Here is a 21,549-nt window from a genome sequence, read left to right as displayed (position 1 = left end):
AATCCGTTGTGGATCTTGGCCTGCTCACAAAGAAGTCGCCACTCCTGTCGATTACTGGTAACTTCCTTCTGTTTCTGGTTTGGTCAGTTTATAAGTAAAAGGACCCACGTCAATAATAAAGACTTATAAATAGATGACCTGAGATATTTTGGAGCTAATCCAAATTCATCCTTACGGTAATCTGAGCAATTGTTACAGGTGTCGACACCAACAATTCACAGCATTTTAATAAACATCAGTAGACTCTTTATTTGCATGCACTAGCTCAACATTTATATCCTGGAGATTATGTAAGATGTGTAGAAATTTGTGAATGGGTTTTAATCAAATGCCAAGACTTATTTGGTGTGATGAATCGAAGTTTACCAAAAATAGTATATTTAACTGCCATAACAGTCACTTTTGGAGTAACGAAAATTCTCAACTCACGTGGTATAGTAAATTCTTCTCGTTCAATATTTTTTGTGCTGTATAAAATAATAAGATAGTCGCTCTCATGATTTATGATAAAAATGTAAACGGAGAGCGTTACTGCAACATTTTACGGCAAGTAATTGTACCAGCACTTCCCGTTTTACATAATAATAAGGCTAACAAGGCTTGTTTTTAACAAGATGAAGTACCAGCTCACAATATTCGAGGAGTCGGTACATTGCTTGATTAAATATTTAGCGATAGACGGATAGCAAATAAAGATCCGTTTCTCTGGACATCAAGATACCGTTGTCACTGTTAGATTACTATTTTTGGAGATATGTTAAAAATAAGGTGTCCTCTGAACCTTTCACTACTAAGGAAGCTATAATAAATAAAATCCTTCAATTTCTTAAGGAAATAGATACAGAATCAATATCAAGAATCATTCGATGTTGATGGGTAAGAAAACTTACATGTCATTATCCTTTTACAAACTCGGGAGATGCTACAAAAACTTACAAATATTACTGGGCTATAAACTGGGGCAAATAAAAAATTATTACAAGTAACGAATTATCTTTTTAAATAAAACTATCATAAAGTGGTTAACCTTTGTTAAAAAACACAACAAACCAATGTTAAAAATGATAAAACCAGCTGTCATAAGATCTACAATATTAATTATCAAAATTTAAATTGTTATGAAAGCAATTATTATTTAAAAAAATGTCTGTCGTTACTTTAAAATTAAAACACAAAAAGTTACATGGATTTCACTAAAAAAAAAACACTAAAGTTTCTGAGGGTTGAAACTGAATTGGAAATCTCTGAACACGAACAAATTCATCTCCAAACTGCCAAAAAGCCTGGGATGACAACCAGGGAGAAACAAAATGAGGATGGAAACAAAGATTCTTCCAAACCTCACTTAAACTGCAACTGAACCATTAAACTAATTAAACTGCTACACATTTTACATGAAAAGGAACAAAACAGGAAAACTTTCAAATTCGTCGAAGAATTTTGGACATAACGCTGAGGCCCACCATTCTTGACCGCGCCTCAGCGAGAGTGATCTAATAATCTTTTAAATTCATTCGCTTAACTTAGCATAAACAAAACATACAAACTGGAATATTTATTTGAAACGCAGAATATCCTAAAAGCGGTTTCGATCAAAGTAAATACCAAGGAAATATAAACAACTCTAAAAATGGTTTATTTTACTCGGCGACGCTAAGAGGAATTAAAAAAACGGATGTGGCAGTCCAGTGGGACTGCCGGTAGAAGTTACACTTCTATACACGCATTCGCCATTACAAAATTATTTGGGAGTCAATCTGCACAATCATTACATATGTAATGCTATAGGTAAGACATAGCAGAAAGAGAAACAGAATTAATAACAACTTACTAACAATTAATAAACAACATTTGACCTGTAATAGGAGTATAGTAAATGAATGATTGAATCAATATTTTGATGAAAATGTATATTTTTGTTCCCATATATGTATGAAATGAGTTGAATGCAAAAAATTTTTTACACATACTCTGGAATAAATTCATTGTTTATTTTGTTATTAATATAAATTTACAATACAATACACTGCAACATAATTCAATATAATAATACAATACAAATTAAAATGCAATATTTATAAGTATTTAAAAATAACAATAATATACATAAAAAAATACACTACAATACAGTGCAACATAATTCAATATAATAATAAAATACAAATTAAAATGCAATATTCGTAAGTATTTAAAAATAACAATAATATACATAACTTTTCTACTTACGCATAATATGTTTAATTTACCATGTAATAATATCAATTAAAAAGCCCTCCGCGACTGGGAATCGAACCCGGGTCACCCGCGTGACAGGCAGGGATACTGACTACTATACTACCGAGGACATGACACAAACGTATTTCAAAATTGACAGTTCTGAGTCATACACTGATTCATTGAGATTATTATTTTGAAATACAAAAGACTAATATAATTATGAACATTTAATAAATACTACAAAACATATCACATAAATAATAATATTAATAAATATTTTATTATACATATAATATTATATGTATATAGTATATAATATATATATATATATATATATATATATATATATATATATATATATATATATATATATATATATAATATTAAATATATGTACAAAAGGAACATTTTTATATTCGGGAGAGGAAGAGAGAGAAAATATATCTTCTGTCTCTTTCTTACTCATTATCTTACATATGTAATGAATATATAAAAATGCAACTTTAGACTGTAAACCAGCCATACTCACTACGCGGCCCGTGGGTCGCATGCGGCATTCGGAATTATTTTTCGCGGCCCTCAGACTGCTAGGCAGTAAAACAAAATTTGCGAGTTATAATATAATTATGTTTCTATTTATGTATTTAATCAGATTACAGTAGTGTAGAGCGGCGCCATGCATTGTATCGCATTTTGCATTAGTCATCTTTACCCCCACCACAGTGGCACTGGCCGGTCAGTAAAGATGTTTTAAAACCTTATGGAAGGTTTTGTCTGTGTGTACTAAAAGTTGTCCATCAATATTGGGCGAAATATAGAGTTTGCTCAGCTGTTGAAAAAACACTTTTGAAATGATAAGTTATTGAGTTTCCATTGTATCATTTATCAAGAAAGCTGGTAAATTTGGTGAAAATTTCAGCTGTGTTATGAAAACACTTGTAAAGATTGTGAATGTTATAAGATCAAATGAACTAAACCACAGAGAGTTTCAAGAACTTTTGAAAGAACTTGGGGGACTATGGGGCAATATGGGGACATTCTTTACCACACAGAAGTGAGATAGCTGAGTAAGGGTGAAGTTTTGGAACGTTTCTTCAGCATTCGACATGAGATTACTCTTTTTTGTCTACAAAGAATAAAGAGTTTCCTGATATTCATAATTTTAGTTGGTGGCTTAAAGTAGCGTTTTTCACTGATACAATGAGCACTATGAATGAAACATTTACCAAATTTCAAGGAGATTACAATAACATTGTAACGAAAATGATAAGTATTGTGTTTTCACTGGAGCAGAAGCTGAATATGTATATTGAAGAATTGTCAAATGAAGATTTTTCCAGCTTTTCTTCCGTAAATACTGTTTGATGAAGATAAAAATCCAGAAGAAAGTCAAGAGATTTCTGACCTACTGAAACTGTTAGCAGACCTAAAGGATGAAATGTCTGTGAGGTTTAGTGACTTCAGGAAGTTCCAAGAACCCTTTCGCTTAGTAGAAAATCCGTGTGCAATAACAACAGCAAATCTTTCTATTTTTGGATACGAAGCGATTGATCTTCAGAATGATACAGAGCTCAAAAATATTTTTAAAGAAAAAAAGAAGGAAAAAGCTCACTATAAGTTTTGGGAAGCAGTTGAAAATGACAAATTTTCTAACTTAATTGACTGTGCTCAGAAAATTTTGTTAATTTTTCATCTACATATGTCTGTGAATCTACATTCAGTAAGTTGAAGTTCATAAAAGACAAGTACAGATATAGGCTGACTAGTGAGAACGTTGAAAACATTTTGAGAATTTCAGTTTCTTCCCAACCTGCTAACATAGATGCTATTCTAGAGAGCTGTGAAAGATTTCGCCTGTCGACTTCAAAGAATTAACAAATTCAGGACTTGACATCCTGGAGTCGAGTAAAAGACATTTTCCTACTTTTTACATGCAAAACAGTCCATATAGTTTATAATTATATTGTTTTTGCGTAACTTGTAATAAACTTATGTTATAGTCATATAGTTTTAAAGTTATTTTATACCACCACTTGTACTTGCGGCCCTAAGGAAAACTTCATTCAAACTATTAGGCTCTCAAAGAAATCCTAGTAAGGATCCCTGCTGTAAACGATAATGCCGTATCTGTTTAATAAGTTCATAAAGAACTTAAACTTTCACTCAAATTACATTAGAGAATATTGAACTTTATATACGGGGTAGAAAAGTGTAATTTTCATATAAAAACCATTATAACTCAAAAACGGTTCACAATACGTATAGGGAAGTATTAACAAAAAATGTTTAGAATAGCGTGAATATTTCTAAAATTAAAAAATATACAGGGTGTCCCATTAAAAACAACGAAATTATAAGCAACTTTCGGTATAAACAGCAGTAGCAAATATATATTAATAAAAAAACCATAAAAATATTAAAAAAATATTGTCAATAAATAGGTCACCCTTCATTCTAATTTCCGTTTATATGCTGCACCCTGTATAAAAAAATAAAGAAGTTTTGCTTAATTTGTTTCCTTAATTTTTTAAGGAGTCAATATTTTATTAAAAATTTAATGCAAACTTAAGCTATAAAAAAAATACAAATGTATTTATCTTAGGATAGCTGCTAGTATGCATATATTTTTCTTCTCGTTCTTCTAGCTGTGCAACACTTTTTATTTACAGTTTCGGACTTTATAATTTTTAAATAATTTTCGACTTTTTCTACGCAATGTTTTTAGGACGTTCGTTTGGCTTTTTTTGGCGGATTTTTATAACTTTCTTTTTTTTTAAAGGTGCCTATCTTCTAATGATGTTGACCCAGCTTATTCTATTTACATTAGCTCGAAATAGATCAGTGGACCTTATCCTAGTTTATTTAATAAGATTGACCAGCTAGGATATACCTCTCAGTCCAGGGCATCTCTTGCTCTCAATCTTGCCTCGAAGAATCAACTGTTGACTTGGTATTTATTATTACGTATTACGTATTAACATACGTTTGTTAGCATCGTATTTCAAATTCTTAAAACTCTTTTTTGGATTCTCTTGTAAGACTCCATCTTTCTACTCTGTAGAAGAGGACCCTAAAAACGTAACATCTAAGAATTCGTATGCGTAAATTGGTAGTTACATTTACATATAAGTTGCAAAGAATCTGCCTGAAAACCGTTAAAAGAGCTTCTGGCTTTTTCAATACGAGTTTTTATTTTGTAGCTATGATTTTATGTATCCTTAATATTGCAGCCCAGATAGCATATTTTCTCCACTCTTTCCACCGTTGTATTATTTATTGCAATTTGGAAGTTTATGTTAGTTTTCTTAACAATGATCACTTTTCTTGTTACAATTTAGTTTCAGACCGGGTTTATAATATTATCCATCATCCTTTGGAGGACCTGCGCACTATTTTCCAGCAATACGGTATCGTCTGCATATCTAATGTTGTTGGCCATAAGTTGGCCGTTTACTACAATACCGTCTTCTAATTCATTCAAGGCTTTTTTAATGTTTTCCGAGTACATGTTAAATAATGCGGTAACCTAGGACGAGTGCCAATCGGATAAACAAGAAAATTTGCTTTTTTTAGTAGAAAAATTAAGATGACCAGCTGACTTCTCACCTACGACTAAACAAGTTTTCACTCGGTAGGTAAACATTTCCTGTACTGCGCTAGCCAGGCGATATTTCACTGTAGATATATAAATTGATATGTATATACATACAATCATGTATTGATTAAAATATAATTTGGTATTAATTAAAATAACTAATAATGGTTGAATTAAATTTCATATTTAATTCAAATAGATATGAAATTCAATAAATGTGTTTCGTTATATTTAAAATGAATAATCTCAAAATTTTCACGTAGCCGAAATCAAAATAATTTTCAATATTATTACAAACAAAATATTCATTACGAAAACTCGTTAGTTAAATTGGGTAACTAAATATAGAAATTCTAATAAAGTTTTAAAATAATTCCTAATCAAAAACTAATTTAATACTATAGTGAAATAAATATTTATGTCAATTTTTTGTTTCTCTTTCAAATTAAATAGAAATTAATACTAAGTAAAAAAATGTACGTTGGGGGTATTTTACGTCAAACTATTAATTCTTTAACTTATTTATTGTGGCGATTTTAGTTTCGTCCGATTATTTTTAAATAATAAAAAGGGAAAATGACAGTAGTTGACTGTATCTCATGGTTACACAAATAAATGAAGTAATTTTTTTTATGTGTAATGTTATATACACTCTGGGCCAAAATTCACCGGCCACCTTAAAAATGGGTAATTTTTGATTTCTTATATCTCCTAAACCTGTTGTCCGATTTAAGTGATTTATTTAATATCTTATAGCCTTATTCCTTGGCAATAAACTTATAATAATATTGTTGCTAAACAGGTGAATTTTCATTGTATACGGGGTGTACGAACCAAACTATGTTTTTTTCTTAAAGTTTGCATCACCCTGTGGAATATTCTAGCATTTGTAGAATACTATAATTCAATCGTAACTATAGCCTGATGCTCTGTCAACGTTTTGTTTTTTGATTGATTTGCTTATGTTGGATAGTACAAAAGTTAGGTGCTTTAACAACTAGACCTGTTTTTTATCAATTTTTATCTCCGCGGAAGAGAAAAAATAATCTTTTAAAAAAAAAGTCATTTGTTGCTGTAAAAATCCAATGAATAAAATCTTCGGTGAAAATTCAAATTAACAATATTTTGAAAATAAAAGTCTAATTGAAAAAAATTGGGTATCAATAATGGGTGTTGCCGCCTCTAGCCCTTAGGACTTCTTGGAGCCGGTTTGGCAATCCATTCATGATATCAGATTGGGGGATATTGTACCACTCCTTTACCGCAGCTGTCTTCAGCTCTTCAAAGGATGCAGGGGCTGGTACTCTTGCTCTTACCCATCTTTTGAGGTTGTCCCAGATATGCTCAATTGGGTTAAGATCGGGACTGTGTGCTGGCCATGGTAGAACTTGAATCCCAACCTCATTAAGGTACTCACGGGTAGATCTTGCTGTATGGCAACGTGCATGTCATGCATTAGTCTGAAGTTTTCACCAATGAATGGTGCAAAAGGCATGACATGGTCTTGGAGAACTTCTTGCACGTATACTTGGGCATTTACTCTGCCTCTACCGAACGCAACAAAATCGGTACGCGCTTCGTAAGAAATACCTCTGGTATTCGGGAACAGTATATTCTTCCATTCCGCCATAGTCCAGTTAGCATATTCTCGCGCAAAATGAAGTCTAGCCCTACGGTGTTCTGGGAGCAGTTGTGGTGCGCGAGCTGGACGAAAAGCCCTCAAGTTTATTTTTGACAGTCTGTCTGTGACATCAGTAATATTCTAGAATAATACTTTTGGTATATATATGTAACGATGTTATGAGTTAGTTTAGTTGTTAAGATATTATCGAACTGTAAACTTATACATAAAATATATTTACATTATGCTACATTATGTTGATTTTGGTACCATAATTATAGTTCCATAATCGACCAAAAAAAACACATTAATTAAACATTTTTATTATGAAATAATGGAAAATATTTAATACATATTTATGATTGATTATCATCATCGCTTAGTCTCACCTCAACAAGTTTTCAACGCTTACAACATTATGTGTTGCTCCCATTTTCTTTAGTTTAGTTCTTCCTAATATTACCTTAGGTCCTGGCCTCTTTCTGTTCTGAAAATCACCTATGAGCTCGTTAGCCAATACATTTCTAAAATAAGTGACATTTCTATGTAATATATAAGACTGGTTGTAGACTTATATATTACATACGAATTAAATACTGTTACATCAATCAAATATTATATAATCTTCAAATACTATCATCAGGATGTTTTTGAAATTTGATAAGAAGCAGGAAGTTGATCGAATAGATCGATTCACACATATAGCAATTGTAATCCCTTATGTCTTTTGAACACTTGGTCCTTTCTCGTTAAACATTCGCTTTTCTTCGCAAAACTGAAGTAACTTCAAGTGGATTTTTTTTTTGGCCCCCGATCTTTCTATTTAACAACAGACATATCATTGGACATGAATTAATCGTGTTTTCCATTTTTATTGTTTTGTCACTTCCCATTTGTAATGAAAAGCCTTTACGATTTATTCTAAAAGTTCCACAGAGGAACAAATCATATACTAACATTTTCTTAAGAAGAGGAAAACTCGAAAAGAAATTATCGAAATAAATGCAGTAACTCTAAAAAATTCGGTAATGTCTTATACCGTTTTAGCTCCCAAACTATATTCAGCATGTAATTTAGGTTTGCCTTCATATATGCTAAATTTGTGCACGTGTCCCGTTTCGGAGTATGCAAGGACCCAGACTTTGAAACTCCTTTTTATGGACCTCTTCGGCATACATTATTACTTTGAAAAATTAGGACTATTTTGATCTCTTTTCATATTTTAGTTTTTGTTTAAATGAAGAAAACGAAAAATTCTCAAGAATCGTTTTTGCGTAAAAATTTGTAAAACTCTTGACACGTGAATATTGATATATGTTTACCAATGATGTCTCTAGGTACTAGGTAAACTAGGTTGTTGATAAAATCCCATGTTTATAAGAACTCATGGAAATGCTTTTCGTTCTTCCTTAGTTAGGATTACTGTGATTTTATTGAGCATAAAGATTTGACAGTGTAATTATATTAGCTAAAATATCTTTGTTCATGAACAACGAAAACACGTCGAATGGTGAATTTATATTGACTGTTTTTGCTGGAACAAATCATCTGGTAAACAGAGCATTTGAATATGTTTGTGAATCAGAAGCCTTCTTTCTCCATTTATATGTTTCATTGCACTTTACTGTGTTCTCTTGGTTATCTTCCATTTCGTCTTTGCCTGAGGAAGTTTCCACATTCTCTTCGACGTCGATTTGTTCTTATTTAAAAATGGAAAGCTTCATCATCCATGGAGTCATTTGAATCAATACTAAGAAATTCAACCTTGTCATTATTTTTAAAATCAACAGGTGCTAGTTTGGTTTAATGTCATGTTCAATAAATCTTCACTAAATAAAGATATATTATCTTAGTGCCAATAGAATCTGAATAGATAAAAAAGATTATAACACTGTGTTACCTTGAGTTTGACGTATAAATCCTTTGTAAATTATTTTTCTAACTATTACAAAAGGCAAATAGCTGTGATCACGTTTAACGGTGACTTAAGGTATATGAGGAATTGTGGCTGAATAATCAACCACATTGCTGAGTCTTGTTCTGTGCTCTTCATTTTGGGTACAGTTCATTTACAAACTTTGAGTTTGCACTTGTTTGCACGGTAAATGTTCATGTCAATTACCCAGAAGAACTAATAATGGACAGTGGTCAAAATATCGACCACAGGCCTATAAAGGTAGTAATTAAAACTAGCCACATAGCAAGGTCTAATAACCCATTAATTTTTAAAAATGTTGTGTTACGAGGTCGATGTTATAGGATTTCACTTTAAGGAAAAATACAGATTTCTGCTCGAAACAAGGACATTAGAATCCTACAGAAGATATTACCCAACTTTCAGATATCTGGTATCAGTTATTAGAGACTAAAACCAGATTGGGTTTAAGTTTAATATGGAAGATAATAGAAAAGCCTTGTGTGAAAGAGATAGTAATGTTTAGAAAAGTATCGAGAAAAGAAACTATAATACATAATTAAAAAAAAACAAGTTTCATTTGTTTGTTTAGGCAAAACATGGATTTTCGCGAAGAGTGGAATAAAACGGATTTGGCATAACAAATGTATAAAAACCACGAAACACCAATACTAGGAAAAGTTACTAATATGAGAGAAGCTCTATCGGTTAAACTTAAATTGCAAATAACACTTAGATATTTAGCTAGTGGAGTGTGTTCAAAGTTTATAATGTTTATTTAGAGACCCCAAATCATCCACATTTATTTCTATTTCTCTTATTTTTGCGTGCTGTTGGACAAAATCATCCATTATTTTCAGCTTTAGGGGAATAAACTTTATCAGAAGAATTGCTGAACTTCATGTTTCGTTTACGTTTTTTAGTTCTTGACGGAGCTACGCAAATTCTTAAATTTCAATATTACATAGGTTACTGTAAAACCATCAAGTTCCGTTCTAGTACCAATTCTTCTTGCTGCAGCCTCACGAGACTCTAGTTTTTAAAATCCTCTCTCGTTGGATCTCACAAAACTAGCTCAATGTGATATTATAACACAAACTTCTTGGTGTCTGCATCATTCATTCTTAAAATCAGGGGGCATAATTAACACATCTATTCTCTTACACTGCTGACAACCGACTACATGATCCAAAATACTAAACAAGTTTGATATTCTCAGGATCGGTTTCAGTAGCCATATCAACGCCGTGTATCAACGCCATGTCTAAATAACCGTGAGCGTGCGTGAATGTAAAATGAAAACCAATCACACAAAAACATCCCTATACTCTAGTTTAAATGTCGTTGGCACGTCTGCCGTTCATAAAAAGTTCAATTTTTTTTCTACAGTTAGTTTATTTTCTCGATCGCCTCAAATCAATCACCTAAAACACAAATATTTAGTATTTTATACTACTAATTTAAGGATATCAAATACTCGTTATTATTAAAATATTAAAAACATAGTCTTTATACATTTATATAGTCTTTGTTTTTAAAAAACAGATAGTATTTTCTTACAAATGTAGCATATTGCAGCAAACTCCTCTAATATATATCAATTTACAACCCTTCAACTTCTTTTTTTTTTTCGTCTTATATTTCAAAAATGATTGATATACCAAGATTATTCGACTGAAACAAAATGTGAATTCCAATAAACAGTTGGGGATTTAGATTCCTTGGGGGTTATAATGTAAACGTTTTCGGTAGTAAAAAATTTTTTTGGAATTTATATTCTGAATGTTGATGTAATATTAACAGATGGTCTGTATTAAAGACATAAGCCAATGCTCTAATAGCGTATTAACGAAATCAATAACAGAAAAAAATTGGATGAAGTTTCCCATCAATGTTTTTAAATTTATTTTAAAAAAATCAATGTTATTTTATTTAAATTATAGAAAGAACTTGAATAAAACTTTTAGACGTAAAAAGTGGAAAAATATGAATAACAATTTTGAGAAACACTGTATAGGTACATAAAAATACAAGGATATATACATTGTTCTCAAAAAGAAATAGTTCTCAACATACAAACGTTAATAAATTAAACAAATTTTGGTTTTTTTTTACTACTTGGTGAAAAATTCTTCTAATATAATAAATTAATTTTATTTGGTCAAAATTAAATATGTTTTGCAACAATTACAAAATCGGGAAATGGGAATAATTCTTAAAACAAATCGCCATACCCCAATTGGGACTGTTAAACTCTCTAAATTGGTGCTCTGTTGAAAATAGAATGTTTTATTTCACCATGACTTTGGTCGTCAAAATAGTAAATGGCTTATCATCTGAATACTTTTAAGAACTCATTTCCTTCAACCAAAATATTCATTCTTATGACACAAGAGGTTTGGGTGACAAATACATACCCAAATCTGTGTATAAAAGTACGATGAATTAGTTCTTTTTTAAAAGCTTTTTTCAGTTTAGTTACCTGCATTTACAAAAAAAATGTATCAATATTGCATGTATATTAGGTTTCCTATTTAAATAAAGATCTGTCTATCTATCAGGTAAGGCTCATGAAAGATTTTCAGCATACAATAAATAGTTCAGCTGTGACGCCTATGACTGAATTGAAAATCATTTTTTAAGGTGAAGATGAAAATATAAGTATAATCTTAGGGAAAAAGATTTATACAATTGAACAATAATTAATAAAATTTTTTAAAACATTAACCTTCTAAAGTAAATTTGTTGTCTACAGACAAATTTTGTTTTATTTTTTCTTTTTTATTTTGCAATAAAATGAAATATTTTAATAAAATTTCTTGTTTTCAGAATATCTCAATACTTGTTGTATTGCTGTATAGTTGGAGAATTAGTGTAAATATTAAAAAATTTACTACTTTAGAAGATGTATATTATGGTAAGTACATTTTGGCTTTATATATTATGTTAAATAAAACATATTAATATTAAGCATCAATTTATTGACTCACACACTTTCACATTGCTCGTTATTTACTATACGCAATGGTTATCCTCTCAAAATAGTCCACCATGATATTTGGCAATATTCATTAAATTTTAAAAATTCTAAAACAAATACATTTTTATTTTAAATAGAACTATATCTTGTAGCGGTATAGATATCTGCCATTTATCAACCTTCTCCCTTCCAGTACTTCAAACCTTTAATTTTAAATAAGAAATATACTGCGAAAGCACATTATGAGACAGGTAAGAAGTGTGTTCGAAAAATACCCGTAATTTTCGTTTTGTGTAAAAATATTTATTTATTCGTCTACATTAATACTTTTGTCTTCAAAGCAGTCCCCGTCAGACATTTATGCCAACGCTTCTACCCATCCTTGAAACACATATATCAGCGATGCACTTTTAATGTCATCTATGCTTGTAAAACGACTGTCACTTAAAGTTTTTTTTTATTTTTGGAAATAGAAAAAAGTTACACGGAGTAATGTCTGGCGAATATGAAGGCTGAGGCATCATTAAAGTATTGTTTTCGGCTAAAAATTCACAAACGAGCAACGAAGTGTGAGCTGGTGCATTATCGTGATGCAAAAACCATGAGTTGTTTTTCCACAAATCGGGTTTTTTTCGGAGTGCTTCACGCGGTATTGAACTTGTAGGTAGTACGTTTTATTGACGTTTGACCTCGTGGCAAAAATTCATGGTACACTATGCACATAACCTTCACGTTCGACCACACTTATTGAGCATTTTTTGGACTTCTCGAACCAGAATGCCTTTGCTGGTACGAATAAACCTTAGATTCGACGTCATATCCATAAACCCATCTTTCGTCACCCGTTATAACCTGTTTACGTCATGTAGCGACTCTAGAGCAACTTCCATTCATCGCTGGTTTTGTAAAAAATTTTACAATTTTGGATAAAATTTTGCTGACACGCGTTTTATACCCAAGACGTTTAAAATGTTTAAAAAATGCCATGGAATGAAACAATTGATATACCAACTTCACCAGACTTTTCTGGTTGTGATTCGGTGATCGTTTATAACCATTTCTTTCGCTTTTTTTACGTTTTCTTTGGTTCTTGATGTGCTGGGGCGTTCATCATCTTTAACATCTTCACGGCAATCTTGGAAACGCTTATACCACTCGTAAATACTTGTTTTTTTCATATCATATTAACCATTGGTCTTAGTTCACAGACTTGGTTACACTTTATCTCATTTTTTTAAGCAAAATTTAATACAAATTCTTTGATCCATTTTTTCTAATAAATAAAAATCGCTTATAAAAACCATCTAACCTTAGCTGCTGCCACAAACAAGATAAACAATCTATATCGCAATTGTATATACTGCAATTTTTTGTACTTTAGGTGCATAATATACATCAACATAATAAAAATAATTTTTTGAAGATTGGACTCCCCAAACCCTAGAAAAATAAAAAATCGGGTTTTTTTCGACATAACTGGTATTTTACTAAAGAATTCAGATATCTATGATTTGTTCCAAATGTATGAGTTAAACAATTTAATTGAAGTCCAAATTGAGCCTCTCATTATTAACATTAATGATGACAGCAGTACATCAGATTCTGAAAGTTAATAAGGCAAATACGCTTATTTTATAAACTATCTTCTTTCTCCATACATTGTTTATTTTGTGGTTAATAGCTCTCGATCTTGTAAATCATTTTTATATTAAAAAAATTGGTGTCAAAGTTTGTCTGTTTGATATTGTATCTTTAATTTACTAGTCCGGCCCTAAACAAATGCGTGTTTCCAGCGGGCATTTGTTTACATCGTCCGCAGCTTGAAGTTGAATTTACTTTTTTTTAGTACTGTTAAGTTCTCTTGTGTGTTTCCTCTGTAATTTCATATAAATGTTCATATCCATTTGGTCCAAGGACTTTCCTTTGGTCCGCTTTTTGGACAGGGATAAAATTCGCTTTTATCTGCGTTAAACATTCTACTAGAATCAGCTAATATTTTACTAGCTCCTTTATCATTTAAAAAGGATTCCAGGTCTCTAAACCAAGCTTGTATTGAGTTTTCAGATAAAATTGATCTAGCTGTATTAATGGTTTCTGGCATTTTTAATATAATTCCTTGATGTATTCCTAAAAATCTTCGAAACAATGTTTGCCCCGGTTTTCCATCTCTAAACGGGGTTTTTAAATTTCCATCTTTAACAATTTTCTTTATAGTTAAATGTAACTTTTCTTTTTAAGCGGAAACCCACATTTTTTAAAACCATTCAATCACTGTACAATTCTTTTCTCCTTCTCTATTGGTAAAACTGGACCAGGGCTAATCTGCCATTTTTATCCTACTCTACCATTAATATGATCCTGTACCGTAGACCTAGGAGTATTTTACCTTGTATTTTTCCGCCGTTTCTTATACCATTAATAGCTTTTTAAAGGGTATCTTGTTTATAACGATGGAACTTCCTTTTGGAACAGGTTGCGATGGTCTAAAATTAATAAAAAAAAAAAAGGGAACAGGTCAAGTTGAAACCCTTAACCGTGTATAACTTTGAAGAAATAAACATTTGACCGACTACTAGTTAAATTACCCCCACCACTTCAGGCTGTGGTTGTAGAATACTAGGTTTAATTCCCGAATTAGTGCGTTATAGAAAATTTATAGGTGACCAACTTCTTAATCCTGTATCAATTGTATTGCAACGAAACTTGTTTAGCAAAATATAAATTGTTAACATTGTATATGTGTTAAAAAGAATAGAAATCCCTTATCTAAGGTAGTAATCGGCTACCTTGGTCAACAATAAAAAAATATCAATTTTTTTTTGTTTAGTAAACGGCCCTTTATTAAAATTTTGCAGTAATTAATGTATATTAATTTTTTCAACCAATTACACTTATTCAACATTATTTGGTACAAATGCACAAAAATCATAATTAATATTGGATAATGATAAATCCTACCTTTAAAAATTTCTGTCACTTAGTTTTCACTTCTTCCTTAGTGATAAATTTGTCGTTCGCATAACACGAGTAAGGTTAAGCATAGACGGACAGACGAAAGAAACAAAGTAATAATATAGAAATCAATTTATCAAATTAAAAAAAAACAGATCCGCTTATACAAAATACTAATCGTTAGTAATGAACCAATAACTAAATGGAAAACGTAGATAAACCTCGGTTATTAAAAAGTTACTTTAATCTCGCTCTTGTTGGAATCACTAGGAGTTCTCCGACGATTACGATATCTCCATTTCGGAATGAAATGCTCTGTATAACTTTTTCATCACTTTTATTACCCAGTTATTATGTATTGATATTATTTAAATAGCTGTATAACAGTTCCTAATATTTTTAATAAGCGCTCGAATACTTTATCCTTCGTGAGACGGAGCGGTTTCAGGAATTAGATGTTTCCCCATTCTTATCAAGGCGTACGATAATAAAGTTTGTCCTTGTGAGTAGTCGTTATACGTTTATCCTGTGTACGTGATAAGAAAACTTTTATATCTATAAAATTATATGGCACTTTCGAAGACCGGATAAGATTGCTAGAGAGGTAGAATAAGACAATATTATGACAGTAATAAACCAATTAGGAAGAAAAGTTTTAAACGGAAAAGTTGGAGAAAAGTTATTTCATGACGAAATAAATGGGGCATGTTATTTAAAAACCTAAAATAGCTTTTAAATTGAAACTTGACATTTTAAGATTAATTTTTATTTTATTTTTATTTTTACTTCTAGCAATTTGCAATATAGATATTTTTAAAATATGTATAAACGATTTGGCAGTAGGTATTCTAAAATTCAGGATACTAACCAATTTAGCTTTGGATTTCTTAACAATGAAGCAGACATGGTTCTTTTGATGATAAGATTCGTTTCATAGCGGCCTTATCTAAACACAATACGGGCAATGCTAGAAGGGCAATATATAAAACGCAAGAGTTTATACGGGGAACAAAAACAATATCCTTTATTTAGTTACGTACGGCTACATAGTAGGTAGTAATATGTTCACTCAGAATTAAGTTTAATTATACACTCAGTTGTGTGTATAATTAAAATAAAAAAATACATTACAAATAATCATAGTGCCTATACTAACAAAAGCTATAAACATCAAGTTTAATAACCATCAAGTCTAATAAACATCAAGTTTATCATTTCGTTGACTGTTTGGTCCCAAGTAAGAAATCGAAAGAGTTGCCAGTATACGCTAAGTGCAAGTTCGGAAGAGAGACACCTAGTGTCATAAATCAGCGAAATTAGTGGCACTTTTATTATATTACTCACACGTAAACTGCAAATAATATGACAAACTTTTTTAATAGATTTTTAATTGTAAAAATAGATAAATATATTTTTTACCTTTACATTTTATCATTTGAATATTAGAGATAGGGGTAAACATTTCAAAAGAGCGAATCCATCGAGTAAGAATTTATGGAAAAACTAATAGCATATTAACGTGAGTATTAAAAGCGGCGTCAGTATGTGTGGCTAACGATCATACCAATATGGCGGTGGGATCAGGGTCGGACTCAATAATATTAAAACTACTATACAAATATGACTAGTTCTTCGGAAAATTTAATCATAATCTAAATAAATGCAATACATTTTTAATAAACTATGATTTATTTATCCCGCAATAAACACTAAAAATAGGACATATTATACCTAAAGATAAATTAATACAGTCAAATAACAAGTTGTAGCTAAGAGAGATAATAATATAAATATTTTAATGGGTAAAATGAATATACGGTATGAAATAAAAGAAATACGTTCGTTTTACAACTTATATATTTGATAACTACAAATTAACTGACACTTAAAAATTTAGTTTAATTAACAAAGTTAGAAAAGTTATTAAAAAACAAAATTGAATATCTGCCGAATATCACAATGGAAATACTGTGTAGAAATAAAAATAATTATGTTGCAGTAGTTAATAAAAATTTTTAAGATATTTAAGTTGAAGATATTTGAGTATTCTCAAGAATAGCACGATGTACCTTATTTATAAGATTTTTTATGAATACTATTAATTTATTCTCTGAAGCACTGGCCATTACTTTATTTACATATTTGTATACTAACCTGTGGAACGTTATTCCTGAAGATTTTTTATTAACATTGCTTCTGCTACTGCAACTACGTTGAGAACAAGACACAATTATTATCCACTATCACAATATAATATTACAGTTTTTATAAACATATTATAAAACTAAAAATATTCGATAAACAACAAATGCAAACAATCATACACGATATGCCAAAACGATCATAACAATATGGCCGAAGCGAGATCGTTTTTAGTCACGTCATGCTCTCTCCGTAGATTCTAACTCGATGAGCGAATCCTATTGTCATACATCAGTCAAATTTTAAGCTGCAAATAAAATTACTTAAACTTATTTATTTAATATAATAATTATTGTAACTTTCAATATTTGACTTCGAAAACTGCTAATTGAATTTTGATTGTAAAAATGATTAAGTATATTTGTTACTCTTAGATTTCATCATTTGAACATTAAAGATAGAGGTTATTTAAAGGTAAACATTTCGGAAGAGTGACGCATTGTGTCATAGATCAGCGAAATTTTTAGTAAACTGCAAATAAAATGGCATTCAACTTGTTTATTTAATACAATACTTATTGTAATTTATATAAGAAATCCGCTTTGCTCTTTGCATTAATTTTTGCTTATAATTTAAAAAAGAATAGAACTTGTATTTCCTATTGCTTGTGTATTTTTACAATTTATAATATATTTGCCAAATCCTATTTTCTTCAATGATAGTACTTCTGAAATGTGTTAAACAAAAATGCAAGGTTTTGGAACTTCACGCGCAAGATTGTTTCTTTTATCCCCTCCAAGTGCTGGTACACAGTAGATAAGATCTAATAAGGTAGATCTACATCAGATGTTATATGTTTTGTCTTTCAGCTTCGTACTTTAAAGAAAGTTTAAAAAGGTTATTTTCTCATTCTAAAAAGTGAATTGGAGCACCTGCTACTGTTTAGCTTTATTCCGTTAAATGTTGGGGAATGTTGGGAATTGACTTGGGTTAATCCAAATCCTCAGGCTTTCTTGTAATACATGGCACGCATGGTTGGTTGGTTTTTCATTCTTCTTCCAGTCCTGTATCCTAAAAAGGAGGCTATTTGATTAATGTGTACTTCTAGTTCTAACGTATGGCGCAAAAGCATTAACCCTTAACAGATAAGTTAACAATAAGATACATGTGGCACAGAGGGCAATGGAGAGATCAATGTTAAATATCTCCCACCGAGATAGAGTTTTAAATCAAATAGTTAGGAAAAACCTGGTGTTACGGACGCAGTTAAAAGAATTACAACGCTGAAATAAAACTGGGCCTGCCATATTACCAGAATCAGAGATAGAAGATGAACCAAGAAAATTTTAGAATGGAGACCTAGACACGATAATTATCGTAATCAAGGACGTTCTCCACAAGATATTAAGCATATCGAGCACATCTGGATTTAGTTTGCTCAAGATCAGATGCAATGACATTATTTACGGAAGGTCTATATTCAGCAGTGTACTCAAAACGGTTAATGATAATAATTTGTTCTCTATGGATCATCCTTTGTCCTTGTTGTGAGTTAGTGATTACTATAAATTGAGTTTTTTTCGTTTTCAGGGTTAGATCTCCACACCTCGCTTTACTAGTATGTACTATGTACTATATACTATCTACTATAGCTGCTATTGTACTTCAAGACATTTATGCGTTATCCATCATAGTATCTTAAATTGTTGATAGGTTTTCCGTTTACATTTATGCCTATTGGTTGTCTCTTTTGCAGCCCTTGGATAATTTCTTCGGAATATTGTTACAAAAAGAAGAAGGAGTCCTAGACCCGACAATATTCTGAAGATTACCTTCAGTTCGGTTTTATAAAGGGAACTGATGACAAACAATTATGTTATATTTGTTATGCTCAAATGAGTCCATGAAACCTTTAAAATTGAAGCGGCGCTTGGAATTGAAGGTTCAGGAATAAAGTGGTAAGCCGATAGATTTGTTTATAAATAAAAAGAGAATAATAGCTACCAAAAAGATTATGTTGCTAAAACTGGTTATCCCCACACAATTCCGAGAAATTAATAGTTCTAGCAATGAATATAGTAGTATCTTAAATATGTGATAAAAAGTAGGAAAAGCAAGAGAATTCGCTGGTTCTATCAAATAGCAGTGAAGCGTAGGATTGTAAAGGTGGCAGATAATATTGAAGAAACTATTATAGGTCAATTAAAGGAGTGCAACTATTATTCCTTTCAAGTTGATGAAGGTACGGACATATCAGATAATGCTAATCTAATGTGTTTTGTAAAATACGATTTTGAAAATACTATTCACGAAGAATTTCTATTTTGTAAATCTCTGTCCACAAGAACAACATCGGAAGAAATATTTAATCTAATTAATAGCTATATTAATGACAATGGAATTGAATGGAATAAAACGTGGGACTAAGTAGCGATGGAGTAGCACCAGAGTGTGTTTGTGTGCATTGTAGTATCCACAGAGAGGAATTAGCTGTCAAAAAATGCCAATGCTCTTAACCAAATCTATTCAAGAATGTGTAAAATTTTTAAATTTTATAAAATCTCGTCCACTGATCTCAAGAGTATTCTCTGCTTAATATTGTTCTGAAGCCATTTTGTCGCATTTTAAAGTGATTACTATTTAAATGGAAATAAGCCACAATTAAAGGTTAAAGTACGTTTATTGACGTTTCAATTTCCACTTCGGAAATCGTTCTCAAAATACAAACATTAGAAAATTGAAAATTGAAAAAATGGAAATTGAAACGTCAATAAACTTACTTTAACCTTTAATTGTGGCTTATTCCCATTTAAATAGTAATTACTTTAAATTGCCACAAGAAAATAGCTTCAAAACAATATTAAGAAACCGTTATGGGCCCAGCGTTATTCAAAATTTTCGGAGATTGGAAATTCTATACAAGAAACTGGCACATTGTCAAAATTCAATCAAATTTTTACGAAGATGTAGAGACAACAACCTAATACCGAAGGGCTTGAAGTTACGTCCAGCATATTCAAGCAGAAGGTTGGAAAACATTCTACATAGAGCCAGCTTGTCCATGATCCGCGAAAGCTTACAATATCATAGATCTAATTTATTTTTTGTTGATCAAGATATTGTAAGTATTAAAGATTTGCTTTTCAATTTACTAATGTTTGTATTTTGAGAACGATTTCCGAAGTGGAAATTGAAACATCAGTAAACGTACTTTAACCTTTAATTATGGCTTATTTCAATTTAAATAGAAATTATTCTCTGCTTTGTGCAAAGAAATGGGAAGTGAACATAAACATCTTCTTTTACACTGCGAAGTGCGTTGACTATCAAAAGGGAATGTTTTTTAGAGAGACTTATTAAATTGAAGGAAGAAATTTCAATATTCTTAGAATAATATCCACCAACGGCTAGGGATGCAATATTTTAATTTAAAGACAGTTTTTATGATGCCAATTGGTTAATCAAGGTAGCCTATCTTTGTGATATTTTTGACTTGAACAATCTAAATATGACTTTACAAGGTAGCAATGTAACTGTATTTGAAGAACAAGAGAAGCAAGAAAAAAAACTTAATTTGGGGACATATCGCGCGAAAGCAGGAAATTGCAAAGCATTTACAAAGCTAACCGAACTACAAAAAAAGTAGTACAAATCTGAAGAAATATTTCCCCCCATCCACACAGCATGGATAGGGAATCCATTTACAATTGACGTAGACTCCGAGACAGAACTTCCTGATTTAGATATTTAGTCGGTAATTAAACTATCGTGTGATAGGGCACTCAAAGACATATTTTACAAAATACCACTGATAGATTTGTGGCTGTTTGGCCGCCAAGAGTACCCAGTTTTAGCAGAAAAAGTAATAAGTTTCTAATTCCTTTTGTTATGACCTATAAGTGTGAGGGAGGTTTTAACATTAGTTTTTCTTAAAACTAAATATAGGAGCCATTTGGAAGACGAGCAGGAGTGAGGATAAAATTAACATCTTTTCTTTCAGACAGGAAGTTAGATAACCAAACCAGAAACAACTGCATACTTCACATTAATATAGTATTTTATTTTTGGTCTACGACGGGATAGATTTTGTTTCGATTGAGAGCAGTGGCTATACCGCTCTGAGGAGA

The 21,549-nt window shown here is 31.1% G+C and overlaps 1 protein-coding gene across 1 annotated transcript in view; it reads left to right on the top strand.

Moving 5' to 3' along the window:
* The window catches only part of LOC140436192 (uncharacterized), an 821,182-nt gene that overhangs the window by 520,163 nt on the left and 279,470 nt on the right, over nt 1-21,549 (top strand). Inside the window, 1 exon segment of the mRNA XM_072524890.1 lies at nt 12,178-12,265. Coding sequence (XP_072380991.1) covers nt 12,178-12,265 — 88 coding nt within the window.

This window comes from Diabrotica undecimpunctata, chromosome 3, assembly GCF_040954645.1.
Source record: "Diabrotica undecimpunctata isolate CICGRU chromosome 3, icDiaUnde3, whole genome shotgun sequence".
NCBI lineage: Eukaryota > Metazoa > Arthropoda > Insecta > Coleoptera > Chrysomelidae > Diabrotica > Diabrotica undecimpunctata.
The sequence above is the reverse complement of the archived record's forward strand: the minus strand, read 5'-3'. Positions and strand labels throughout refer to the sequence as shown.